This window comes from Penicillium samsonianum (assembly GCF_028829775.1).
Source record: "Penicillium samsonianum strain IBT 33392 chromosome Unknown utg000003l_segment0_segment0, whole genome shotgun sequence".
NCBI lineage: Eukaryota > Fungi > Ascomycota > Eurotiomycetes > Eurotiales > Aspergillaceae > Penicillium > Penicillium samsonianum.
Window position 1 is genome coordinate 2,413,964 of NW_026643261.1, and position 12,662 is coordinate 2,426,625.

The following is a 12,662-nucleotide window of genomic DNA, read 5'->3' on the forward strand; positions in this document are numbered from 1 at the left end:
TGTGATTTAGGAGTCGGAGATTTATGACCTGAGTTCGGCTTGCTAAACAGATCGGGTTTCCCCCTGATCGTAGCACGATCGGTTTGAGATATCTCACATAGCCTGTTTATTGGTTGTTGATTTAAAGGCTAAGGTATTCTAAAGAATAGTTTTGATGCTTGAGTACACACGATATGCTACACAGTACAGTCAATCAAAAAATGGATGCTCATGCTCCCGAACCCAGCACATGGGGACTAAAATCCTTCTCCATTGAGAAGGTGTTGGTTGGGGTCACGAGACGAGATGGAGACGGGCTGTTTCAAGTCGAGCTCCACTTCAAAATCTTCTAGCTTGCCTTCTGGAAGTTGCGGCCCGAGGTTGCGAGAGCCCATACCACATGTGGGTTTTCAGATTGGGTGGAATCGGAATGTCTCCGAGGAAATTGGAATGTGTGAGAGAGACTAGTTTCATGCCCTTGTCCGTGTTCTCGTAGAGTGTCGTGAATACGACCGAGACATGTAAACAGAGTCATGTACAGAGTAGAAAAGTCAATATCACACTATGTCTTATGGCTCGTAGATCATCGAGATGTCACTGGTTGCATGCGCCCAGGGTCCCGTGGCTGACATTTTCGTCTCAGCGGCTGTCTACCTGGCACCGTGCCTGAAGAAGTCATCTGGGGAGTATGACAGCCCGCCACTTGCGTAACCTGCCTGATCTTAGGTGACACCACCTGCCGATCACATCATTACACAGTGCAAGTCCTGTCGCGGCCCGGAATTGGGAAGGCGTTGTGCTCTCTCATAAGTGACACCTAGCATCGTAGTCATGGAGTCGACGTATCGCGCAACATGAGTCCCCGAACCCATGATTGACAAGATGAGACAAGGTCTCTCACACGGTGTTTGCGACACAGACAAATTGAAGCACAACCTTGTAGCGTTTACAGGGGGTTGGCACAAAATAGATCACTAATAACTCTGGCAGTATTCCGTACTTGGCAGTGCTGCCAGTGTCACAGGGCCCTTTGCGACTAATCATCCCACCACGGCTGCTCACAGTACGGGGTTGACAAAGCTTAAACGTAAGCAGCATCCCTGTCAGCCACATTGAGCATTGCCAGGTCCACACTCAGCTGGCGACCTAGCTTGGATCAATCGTCGTCAACAGACGCCTGAGCCTGAGTTGAAATCCATTCTTCCATCAGAGGTTGCCGATTTGACTCAGATACCGCAGCACTTGGTCTGGTTTTGTCGCCCTTACGGGTGATCAACAGACATAAGACCCAGCCATGGATATTGAAGCTCTCATAATGGGTGCTGAAACGAAGCTTCTTTTCATCACTGCCAGTCGTGTCTTCCGGTGTCGCCCAGTCTTCCTTAGTTGTCCGACTTCTCCTGCTTGACCGACGTCCATTCCCCAGTGCAACTTCATCCTCCGATTCGGGAATATTATGCAATTCCAGATCAGGCTCACTGTCACTCTCGATCATAATTTCGCCACCTGTCGAGTTAACCGGGTTGGCAGCCGTATCCCCTGAGGCATGGTCTGGTTTCACCTCCATTTCCAAGTCCTGAACCTGATTTTCCTTTCCCTGGAATGTCTTGTTGCGCGTGAGGAGCGAATGGCGGGTGCGGGATTCGCGGAGGAAGATGGCCACTTCGAATTCATCTAGGTAATGTGTTAACATACTCGGTTCGTTATACGAGGAATATCGAGTGGTCTATACCTTCTACAATGACATCCTTGACCGGCTTGCCCTTCTTGCGCATGAACAATCGCTCATTCTCTTCACGCAGCTTCGGAAGGACTAACGGTCGAACGGCAGCAATGACGAGCGGGAGGACAGGATTGCGAGAGTCCAAGAGCCATCGTGAATCAGATGGGGATTCCAGATAAATGCGACATTCCAGTACTGAGTATTTGCTAATGCGAAGATATCGTCGAATAGGAGCCATGTTCGAATGTGCTGGTACTGCGCAAGGGCGTGGTCGAAAGGCTTTCCCTATGACCTCAAGACCATGCCAAGCGCTTTTGCCGCCGATCCTCCGATTCGCGTTCGAAACGCGTGCAAGGGCGGAAAGGACTCTCTCTCAAGGGGGCTGTCAACCACGTTCCTTCAAAAACCTTCTAATCATTCCAGTCTTCCTAACCTATTCCATCAAGAACAAAAAGATGGAACAAAGACCTTGGATCACAGAGAGGACATTATCTCCTGACCACGTGACTTAATCACGGCAACCGCAATCGGATAACTGACTCCCAAGGTCCTCAACACGCTAGTCCTTGGTACCGGGTACTTCCGGCTACGCCCACAACTGTATGGATTTTCAAGTACCCGGTACCGGTCTGATAGAGTGTAAAACTCCAGTCGTTGACGTCTTCGCGCTCCCAAGGTCCCCATGGATCCCCTCCAGGGACACCCGGTGATTAATATAATCAAGATCCCGCAGATTCTGATTCGGTTTTGATTCTGTCCCTCATTTAAAGGAGTTGATTTATTATCTATATCGGCTGAATTTTCCGACCTTGCTCCCAGGGTACTCGTTCTGACGAGAAAACCTATTGAAAGATTTGCACCGTGCGACCTCACAGTGCGACTTATACACCCGCGGGCAGCCGAGGAAGCCTTTATTTCTTTCTCGCTATCTTCTGTTCAATCAGGATCCACAAAGTTTGACATTGTCAGGATCTCCTGGTAATTTCATGCGTGGTTAGTGTACCAACGACGCATCTCGCCTACCATCGAGGACCTTGGGGATTGCGGTCAACTAGCCTCGCACACACCCCCCGCTACAAGTTTGTGGTCATCAAACCCATTCTTCTTGTCTCAGCTGGATCACAAATTCTTCTCTCCTCAATTGGGACACTTGCACCATTATCTCTCTACCTTGCTTGTATTCTGTGCAGTTCATTGGTTCTCATAGACCTGCTTTTCGACCCACTTCTACACTTCTTCCATACTTCTTGTATCACCATAAATCGACCTCAATGGAGTCTTACTCTACTCTCCTCAAGCGCGAGGATGCTTGTGAATCCGGCAATGAGTTCGACGGCCGGATGGGCCTGCGGATCTCCTCCGTCTTTGTGATCATGATTGGCTCCATGTTTGGTGCTCTGTTCCCGGTCTTTGCCCGTCGCTTTAGCAAGAATGGTGGATTTCCCAAATGGGCCTTTTTCGTTGCTAAATACTTCGGATCCGGTGTGATCATTGCCACTGCTTTCATTCACCTGTTGGCTCCGGCGGAAGAGGCACTGAAGAACGAGTGCTTGACCGGCCCAATTACTGAGTACAGCTGGGTCGAGGGCATCATTCTCATGACCATTGTTGTTCTCTTCTTTGTGGAGCTGATGGTTATGCGTTTCTCGCACTTTGGCCAAGGACATGTGCACGACGAGGAAGGCAATACCCACACCCAACTCGATGATCACTCTATTGTCAACGAATCCAACGAGCCCAAGATTCACATGCCAGGGGAGGATCACCTTGGTCATTCCCGTGAGCATCACGATAACAGCGATTCCGAAAACGACATCCAAGCGGTTGAGGACTATGCCGCTCAGCTTACTTCGATCTTCATCCTGGAGTTCGGTATTATCTTTCACTCCGTTTTCATTGGTCTCACTCTTGCAGTGTCAGGCGCCGAGTTCACTACCCTTTACATTGTGCTTGTCTTCCATCAAACCTTTGAAGGACTCGGTCTTGGTTCTCGACTAGCTACAATTCCTTGGCCCAAATCGAAGCGCAACACTCCCTACTTCCTGGGGTTTGCCTTTGGAATCTCGACTCCAATTGCCATTGCTATTGGCTTGGGTATTCGAAACAGCTACCCGCCTACCGGCCGAACCACACTCATCGTCAACGGTGTCTTTGACTCTATCTCCGCTGGCATTCTCATCTATACTGCCCTCGTTGAGCTTATGGCCCATGAGTTCATGTTCAGCCAATCCATGCGCAAGGCTCCCATCCGCGACGTGCTGATTGCCTTCTTCCTTCTTTGTGCTGGAGCCGCCCTCATGGCGTTGCTGGGCAAATGGGCATAGGGGTATCTCCGCTGCTTCAGTGATGATTAAAAAACAAAATCTGGGAACATTCTTCTTCCCAATAATGCGTCATGTCTTGCTTTTCTTTGCAAAAATTTTCTATTATGGTCAGATATCGTTTCTTCCATCTGTGATACCCACGGGTTCGGGCGACTTTTAGCCATACACATACCCGGCGTTACCTTAGCGAATGTATCTACTTAAGCCAATGAGCAAAAAACTATCAGAACCATTCAACCGAGGACAGTCAAGCAGTAGCAGTAGATAACATAACCTGTAGTAGACCCAGGTCCAACAAGACCGATCTTACTTATATCTCCGTATAACCCACGTGCTTTTCCGAGGCATACCAAGCCCAACCTTGAAGCCAACCGTAGACAAGCCATTAGCTTAATTCTTAGTTCACGCTTAACCATTTCCACCATAGGGCTAGTTCCTGGCAGGGGTTCCCCGCTCCAATTCCAAAGGGCTTGTACAACAGGTCGAAAATGAAATAAATAGCAGCGAATTACCAGGGGTGTTTGACACCCTTGGTCCCTCCAGTCCTGTCTGGAAGGATCACTGTCCAAAACTTCCCCCAAACCGTCTCTCAAGGCTGTCGAAATGGCTTCAGCACGCGACTTAACCGCGCTCCCTGGGTGCGATGGGTCCAAGGCTGTGACTCAAGACACTATCGACCAAGTTGACACTACTCATTCATCGGGCATGTTGTTGAAGCAACAGAGTCTGTCAGACCTCTTCACTATTGTGAGTGTATCATCCTGGCCTATCCATGCCAGGTTACATTTTGCTTTCCCCACACTCGCGGCTCAGGTTAGCCAATGACAGACTGACTAACTGGATGGTATTCAATAGTTTGCAAGCGGCTTCGCTCTGATCAGCGATGGATATCAAAACAATCTGATGTGGGTTGAGTGATTGCTTCCATGCACGACTGTGTCTAACCGCGATACACCCCATAGGACTATGACCAATGTCCTCCTCAAAAAGGAATACCCCAAGGAGTACACTACCACTGTCAGCACGCGGGTTTCGAATGCTCTACTCGTCGGCGAAGTCATTGGGCAGGTTGTTATCGGGTACGAACAAGACACTACTAAAAGTTAGGGCTATGGGAGGGTTCTGACGACTGACGATGCCATACTAGACTGACATGCGACTATCTCGGTCGTAAGACCGCTATCGTCTTCACAACCCTTATGATCGTTGTCGGAGGTATTCTCGCCACAGCCTCGCATGGCGTTACCATCGATGGCATGTTCTGGATGATGACGGTTGCCCGTGGCGTTGTCGGGTTCGGTAAGTAAAACCCCGATATATTTGCGTTACCTAATATCCCAAAGACATCATTCCGATTTGGTTAATCTACTAACTATCTCCAGGCGCCGGCGGCGAGTACCCGGCCTCTTCAACTTCCGCCTCGGAAGCAGCAAATGATCTAACCCCGAAGCACCGTGGCCCGGCATTCATCATGGTAACCAACTTCCCCCTGTCATTTGGAGGCCCATTCGCGGTATCAATCTTTTTGATCGTACTCTCGGCCTGTCAGCAGTCCCACTACAGCACCGTGTGGCGGGTGTGCTTTGGTATAGGATGCATCTGGCCGCTGTCGGTGTTTTACTTCCGAATCCGCATGCTGAACTCGGTGCTGTACCGACGCGGAGCGATCAAGAAACACGTACCCTACATGCTTGTGCTGCGGTATTACTGGAAAGCATTGATTGGGACTTGCGGTGCTTGGTTCCTCTACGGTAAGAGAGCCTCCCCAGTATTTACAGACATGTCAAAACTAACATGTATAGACTTTGTCACCTTCCCCAACGGCGTTTTCTCCGGTACAATCATCTCCTCGGTCGTGCACGACGGCACAATCCTAAAAACAGGCGAATGGCAGCTCCTCCTCGGCGCAATCGCGCTGCCGGGCGTCTTCCTGGGGGCCATTCTCTGCGACCGCCTTGGCCGCAAGCGCATCATGATGATCGGCTTCAGTGGATACCTAATCTTTGGCCTAATTATTGGCTGCGCCTACGACCGCGTTACTAAGATCGTGCCTCTCTTCGTCGTCTTCTACGGACTGATGCAGAGCTCGGGCAATTTCGGTCCGGGCAATATGCTCGGTCTGATTTCGTCTGAGTCGTATGCTACCGGTGTTCGAGGGACTTGCTATGGGCTCTCTGCGGCTGTTGGGAAGGCAGGTGCTGCTGTCGGTACGCAGGCGTTTCAGCCTATCAAGGATCGTCTGGGGAATAAGTGGACTTTCATTATTGCTGCTATTTGTGGCGTTGTTGGGATTTTGGTGACTTTCTTCTTTGTACCTGATTTGACGGGCGAGGATTTGAGGGTGCGCGACGAGAAATTCCGTGCTTACCTTGTTTCCAACGGCTGGGATGGCGATATGGGCGAGGATGATTTGCAAGCGGCTGCTGATCAAGTCATCGCCCCGGGTCTTCCTAATGGTGATGATAAATCCGTGGACTAGACGTTGAAGGGTTAGAATGGCTTTCGGTGCACGGCAATCGTCGGTGAATGGCCGAAGGTCAGGAATGGAGATGTCATCCCCATATGACCTCAAACCCAACAGTTGCTCCGGTCTCAATTGTTTAGGTAGAACCACAGTGGGATATCCACATAATCATAGTCAATAATAACACAAATATTCAAATAACCCGAAGTATATAACTGCTACATAGTTTCAGCCACCTACGTACATATGTATCTATCCAGTCTCTGCTTCCTTTGGCATCTTTCGTGCATACAAAAGTGGTGTTTTGTAAGCCCGATCTAGTCTAAGAGAATTGGCAAAATAGGTACTAAGCAATAAATATCTCCTTGTAATGAATCCTTGATTTGACAACCATGGATGTAAACCTTGCAACCATAAGCTTAAAGCACAGACCAACGCTAAACCTCGGTCCAATCTCCGCCCATGTATCTGTCCACATCCCCAAACTCCTCATCTCCCTAATTCCCCTCTTCCCAATCAACCCCACAAACACACAATGCGTCTCACTTCCATCCTCGTCGCAGCCCTTGGCTCTCTCGCGGCTGCCGCCGAGCTCGGCATCGAAGTCACCCACGCTGTCGAGTGCACCCGCAAGACAGTCAACGGCGACGGAGTTGCCATGCACTACCGCGGCACCCTGCAGTCCGACGGATCCGAGTTCGACTCCAGCTACAAGCGCAAAGCGCCTTTGACATTCAAGCTTGGTACCGGTCGTGTCATCAAGGGGTGAGTTGGAAGCTATCCGGGGCTGTTTGTGGATGTCAATCGTGCATTTGCCTACAAACATCCCTGTTTATCTTGGTTATTCGTATGGAAGCTAATTCGTGTGTTCGTTGTGTACAGATGGGACCAGGGTTTGCTTGACATGTGCATTGGCGAGAAGCGCACGCTGACTATCCCGCCCGAGTTCGGCTACGGCGACCGCGGTGTTGGACCTATTCCCGGCGGTGCGACGTTGGTGTTTGAGACCGAGTTGGTCGGTATTGATGGTGTGAAGGATGAGCTTTGAATGTGCGGTGCTTGATACCTACCTAGTGACTCTCCGGGAGGGATTCTGATGACCAGGCCATTATATCCGGCCAAGAACAAATATATACCTTTTCGCATGCGAGTTGGTTTTATAATAAAGCAGCAGGGTATCTCATTTATATGTGGTAAGATGTACACTGTATACAAACCGGCTGAACAATTACAGCAAAGTAGAACGACAATCAAGAAGTGGATTAGGTGTCAGTCCATCGCATCCAGAGCATTCTCGGTCTGGGTATCATGCTCCGACACCAGAATTCCGACGAGACACTCGCTAAGGATCCCCTCCCAATTGACCCACGGGTGGATCTCCTGGAACAGCTGTGCAGAGTCCTTCCCCGCGCCTCGAAGGAGCTCACCCCTCCCACCTGGATGGTAAGGGGCGTAGGGCGAGATATTGTACACCTTTCCCTGGTACGAAGTCCAGGCATCACGACCCTTACGTCCGTGCTGCTCCTTCAGAATTGACGGTGTGACACGCAGTAGGCCTGATGGAAGGCCTTCGCCGCGGAGCTTGTTCTTCGGGTTCGCTGCTAGCGCTGCCCAGTCAAGGGGCGAGAATCCCGGCTCGAGAATCACTTTACGCGATGAGGACTTCTTTAGAGACACCTGTATCGGGGCGAGGGTACTGTTGCTAAGACGGCTGCCGCTGCTCGGTGCGCCCAGGCCGCGCTGAGAGGCGGCTGCTGATGGTGGTGGGCCAAGGGAGTTGCCGCTGAGCCGTGGGGGTTGGAGCGTGCTTGTGGGGGTGAGGCGGTTCGCTTGAGTTGCTGGTCGGGACCGTGGCACAGGCGGAGGAGGCATTAGGGAAGAGGCGCCGGTGGTTGTTGCCTTCGGGGGTATATATGGTTGTGGTTTAGGAGGGGGTGCCAGAGATGGCTGCGGTGGCGGTTGGAACTTTGGTACCCCATGATCACAGTTTGTCGAGGGTAGTTGCTCTGCTCTTCCATTCATGCTTTGTGAAATGGACGGCATTGTGCCGGGTTGCGAGGTCTCTCTCTCGCTGCTGTCCAGGCTGAATGTGGGAACCGCAAGGACGGGGAGTGGTACGCTCGCAGCCGAAGCCTTGGGTGTGCTCTGTGAATCCTCCTCCTCTGTCACTATTGACGGCGTTGAGGCCACTGAGCCATGCTTCCGCTGCACAGGCTCGTCTGCGGTGGCAGCGGCAACCGGCGCGTCGGGTTTGGGTTCCGGAGGGGCAAAAGAACGAGACTCGGCCCAGTTGCGAGGAGGGTAGCGGTAGAGAAAGTAGCCTATTGTTGCTATTAGTACACCTGCACCTATCCAGCCCATACTGAACGAAATCAGAAATGCGCGGAAAGTGAGAAAAGTGAGTCCAGAGGGTTGTTCCTGATTAGAATCACGATCTTGCAGATTCGCCGCGCCGAGAAAATTGGCCCGTGCGCTATCAATAGAGGATCTATGCAACATTCATGATCTGCTCAATAGAAGGTTAAATACTATTTGGTAGGGTAATATTGCAATGTTCTTGAGCATTTATTAGACTCATTGTATTGGGATGTCTAAAAGAAAAGAATTTACCACGATATCTGCCCCAAGTGCCGAGGAAATAGAATACGTTAGCGGCAGTCAAATATCAACATCGCTGGCAAATCTGTCCGGGAAAGAAATGGACTCCGGGGAAGCCATTGAAAGCCACCAATTGGATATCGGTGGTAAACGACCTAGCATCAGTCAAAAACAGAAGGCGTTCATGATGTCAGTGCATCATCATCATCATCATCCATACATATGTAGATATCGTGACAGAACTTTGCCCATGCCCTTATGAGGGATTGATTTTGTCTATCAACTGCCCAAGCATGGTTGTGGCTCACAAAGCTCTGAGGGACCAGATGTTCCGTAAAACAATGTGTACCTCGGACGCAATCACGCTCTTTGATGCTGGGGCTGGTCAAGTGAGTGTTAAGGCACATGATCCTCGCACAGCTACCTAGGTATTGTGCTTATCAATAATCAAATGGCAGTCCCAGGGTGGTAGGAAGTATCAAGAGGATCGGTGCGCAGTGATTTTTCCGAATCAATTTCCTTCAAATACGAAGGACAATATTGCATTCTTCGCAATCTATGATGGGCAGTAAGGAAAGCCTCGAAATGCGTCCTTTAAATCAGTCTCGAACTGACCAATATCTCCAGTGGTTCTGGATTGGTTTCAGAACAAGTTAACAACAGTCTGCACCACCTGCTTGGGCGGCGTCCGGAGTTCGAACGAGACGATTGGGCTGCGGCTATCAAGGCAGCACTGGCGGAGGAAGACAGTATTCTGTTGGATAGGTTCAAGTATGAATCTGCCGAGCCTGCCATTTCAGGGTCGACAGTGGCAATATGTTGCGTAAATCTCACCAAGGGCGAGCTGCTTGTCTCCAATCTGGGCGACTCGCACGTTATCTTTGCCGAGCGGGACCCCAAAACGGAGCACCCGTATCACATTGTACGCACTGCCGTTGATTTCAGTTGATTTGAGCATGGATGCTAACAGCCACATACTAGCGACGTCTCACAGTGGCTCACAAGCCCTCAATTCCCAGCGAAAAGACCCGAATTGAGAAGGCGGGCGGGGCAGTCAACAAACGCAGCGGCACAGAGCGCCTTGGTGGGTTAAAAAGGAGAGTAAGCCTCCAAATTAAATACTGACTCGCTGAGGGACAGGATCCTTGAACATGTCTCGAGCACTAGGCGACCTGCAGTACAAGAATCCGGTGAATACTTTCATGGACAACTCCGTACCAGACCCCGCCTCGTCAGCTACCAGCCGATCGGAATCTCGGGGCAACTTCCTATCCAATGAGCCATACACCTCACGACGGACGTTGCACACGGACCGCCGTTACCTGCTACTAGTGGTGTCTGACGGAGTTACCGATCGAGTGGATGATACGAACCTGGTTCAGCACGTGATGAAGTTATCGATGCGGGGAAAACGAGCGAATGAAATTGCACAAGAAATCGCCACCAATAGTGCTAACAGGCCTCGCAGTGACAATGCATCGTGTATTGTAGCGATGTTGGACGGACAGGGATCGTGAGATCTGAATTATATATCCAATGCTACACAAGATATACATATGCACTCTGTATGTTGTATAGTCCTTCCAAGGTTATACTAGTTAGCAAAGTTAGCCGGGGCCCAAAGTTCCACTTGGAAAATGTTATGCAGCTGTGCCACTCACAGCCTACCAACGGTTCGCTCCTTACCCAATGAAGAAGGTGGTGTTGGACTAGTTTAGACTATTCTGGATTTTTAAGGAATAATTGCTTATTTAATATTTAATATTTCGATTATTTGAATTCATTTTAACTATATTTCTTCTTTTCATCACTTGGTCCGAGCCTAATTGAAAGGAGAAAAAAAAAAAAAAAACAAGAAACGTTTACCAATCAATTCAATCGTGGCGTATTTATACGGAGAAACCTTGGAATCTGGCAAATTACCTACGACATAGGTAAGTGAAACTTGGGTTTTCCGCGGCTTTTGCTTTTCCATTAAATGGTATATTAGAATTTTATATTGTATAGATTGAAACTATAACTGCAGTTACTCCGTATAAAATGCTACAATCGGGTTCTCCGTAACCTCCCCCACCCTACAAGGTTGTCTGCTTGTCGCTTACAGCCGCTCTGCCCAGTTTTATCCAACCAGACCTCGCGATTCTTCATACTCCAATGGATCTACTGTTGAAAACCCAGAGGTTCCGACAGGGGGGACGAGACCAATCTGTTGGAAACCTGTCAAACTACTTTAGGCAGGCGAGTCAGTCTCGGAGTGGAGCTGGCAAAAAGAAGCATAAGATCCGGCTGTAGCCACCTTCCAGAACGGTCAACCCTGAAGAGGATCTCCCGAGCTCGTTAGATACAAAATCGCCCGTCTATTCCACGGATTTTTTTTCTTCCCATCCTGGCCCCATTTTTTTCATTTCCCTTATTGCCTTCAGATCCGTCTTTCCATATATTGCATCCCTTCAATGATCCTGACTGAAACTCGAGGACCCTCAAACATTCGGTATGGCACCAAAGGAATGGAGTAACTTCCATGTGGGAAGAGAATGTAGCCACCAAAAGTGGTCCCGTCGAAACACCCCCAAGTTCACCATCTCCTCCGGCGAGACTGTCTCTTTCGATGCTATTGACAGTAGCAATGGCCAGCTCGACACGTCATCCAAGGCCTCAGCCATCAAGACGTTGGATCTCGGCCTAGCCAATCCCGTCTTCGGCCCAATCTATATGAACGACGCCCAACCCGGCGATGTGCTCAAAGTGGAAGTCCTGGACCTTCAGGTTGCTGACTGGGGCTGGTCCGCCATCATCCCAGGCTTCGGTCTGCTGGCAGACGAATTCCCAGAGCCCGAGATCAAGATCTGGGAGCTGAACCGCGAAGCAGGCTTCGCTCAATTCAAACACATGCGGATCCCCTTGCGTCCCTTCCTCGGATGCATGGGTCTGGCCCCAGCCAATGACGAAGAACTCTCGACCGTCCCGCCCACAAACGCCGGCGGAAATATGGACTGCCGGGAGCTCAGCGTCGGCTCCACCGTCTTCCTTCCTGTTCAAACTACCGGCGCCCTCTTCAGCTGCGGTGACGGTCACGCTGCGCAGGGCCACGGCGAGGTCTGCGGAACCGCCATCGAAACCCCGATTCGCGCTACCCTCCGCTTCGAGCTCCTCAAGAACCAACCCTGGATGACTGCTCCCCAATTCCAGACTCCCCCCGCGCCCAAATACCAAACCCTCTCCCCGACCTTGGAACCTACGGTGCTCTCGGTGTTGCTCCTGACCTGTACGAGGCTACCAGAAGTGCTACTCGGAACCTTATACAGTGGTTGGTGCAGACTAAGGGTCTCACTCGCAGCGAGGCATACATTCTTGCTAGTGTTGCTGGTGACTTGCATATTGCTGAAGTGGTCAACGTGCCCAATTTTGAGGTGGCTATGACACTGCCCTTAGGCATCTTCTCTTAATCTACTTTCTTTTTTTTTTTTGGGAGAGGTCCTTGATTGATCTCAAGAGGACATAAGCTGGCGTGATACCCTCCTGAGAACATTGATTGGTTTTGTTGTGGTTTCATTTCTATTGGACATATACTGGT

At 50.3% G+C, this 12,662-nt stretch overlaps 7 protein-coding genes across 7 annotated transcripts; 5 read left to right on the forward strand and 2 right to left on the reverse strand.

Annotated features, from left to right (window-relative positions):
* Positions 1-1,135: 1,135 nt before the first annotated feature.
* On the reverse strand, positions 1,136-1,940 carry N7471_004508 (uncharacterized protein; the record flags this gene model as incomplete). The annotated part of the gene is made up of 2 exons (XM_057277227.1): positions 1,136-1,653; positions 1,712-1,940. The coding sequence occupies 2 exons, from the start codon at positions 1,938-1,940 to the stop codon at positions 1,136-1,138; spliced, it is 747 nt and encodes a 248-aa protein (XP_057136837.1).
* Positions 1,941-2,973: 1,033 nt separating this feature from the next.
* On the forward strand, positions 2,974-4,026 carry zrfB (low-affinity Zn(2+) transporter ZRT2; the record flags this gene model as incomplete). Its single annotated transcript, XM_057277228.1, has 1 exon — positions 2,974-4,026. One exon carries the CDS (start codon positions 2,974-2,976, stop codon positions 4,024-4,026), a length of 1,053 nt encoding a protein of 350 aa, XP_057136838.1.
* A 603-nt stretch (positions 4,027-4,629) lies between these two features.
* On the forward strand, positions 4,630-6,505 carry N7471_004510 (uncharacterized protein; the record flags this gene model as incomplete). Its single annotated transcript, XM_057277229.1, has 6 exons — positions 4,630-4,773; positions 4,882-4,931; positions 4,989-5,105; positions 5,174-5,325; positions 5,409-5,777; positions 5,829-6,505. 6 exons carry the CDS (start codon positions 4,630-4,632, stop codon positions 6,503-6,505), a joined length of 1,509 nt encoding a protein of 502 aa, XP_057136839.1.
* Positions 6,506-7,025: 520 nt separating this feature from the next.
* fkbp3 (peptidylprolyl isomerase family protein FPR2) lies at positions 7,026-7,538 on the forward strand (the record flags this gene model as incomplete). Its single annotated transcript, XM_057277230.1, has 2 exons — positions 7,026-7,255; positions 7,373-7,538. 2 exons carry the CDS (start codon positions 7,026-7,028, stop codon positions 7,536-7,538), a joined length of 396 nt encoding a protein of 131 aa, XP_057136840.1.
* A 221-nt stretch (positions 7,539-7,759) lies between these two features.
* Positions 7,760-8,851, reverse strand: N7471_004512 (cytochrome b5-like heme/steroid binding domain-containing protein; the record flags this gene model as incomplete). The annotated part of the gene is made up of 1 exon (XM_057277231.1): positions 7,760-8,851. One exon carries the CDS (start codon positions 8,849-8,851, stop codon positions 7,760-7,762), a length of 1,092 nt encoding a protein of 363 aa, XP_057136841.1.
* Positions 8,852-9,381: 530 nt separating this feature from the next.
* Positions 9,382-10,605, forward strand: N7471_004513 (PP2C family serine/threonine-protein phosphatase; the record flags this gene model as incomplete). Its single annotated transcript, XM_057277232.1, has 5 exons — positions 9,382-9,477; positions 9,547-9,656; positions 9,716-10,010; positions 10,070-10,172; positions 10,229-10,605. The coding sequence occupies 5 exons, from the start codon at positions 9,382-9,384 to the stop codon at positions 10,603-10,605; spliced, it is 981 nt and encodes a 326-aa protein (XP_057136842.1).
* Positions 10,606-11,581: 976 nt separating this feature from the next.
* Positions 11,582-12,534, forward strand: N7471_004514 (acetamidase/formamidase family protein; the record flags this gene model as incomplete). Its single annotated transcript, XM_057277233.1, has 2 exons — positions 11,582-12,337; positions 12,394-12,534. The coding sequence occupies 2 exons, from the start codon at positions 11,582-11,584 to the stop codon at positions 12,532-12,534; spliced, it is 897 nt and encodes a 298-aa protein (XP_057136843.1).
* Between the last annotated feature and the right edge of the window lie 128 nt (positions 12,535-12,662).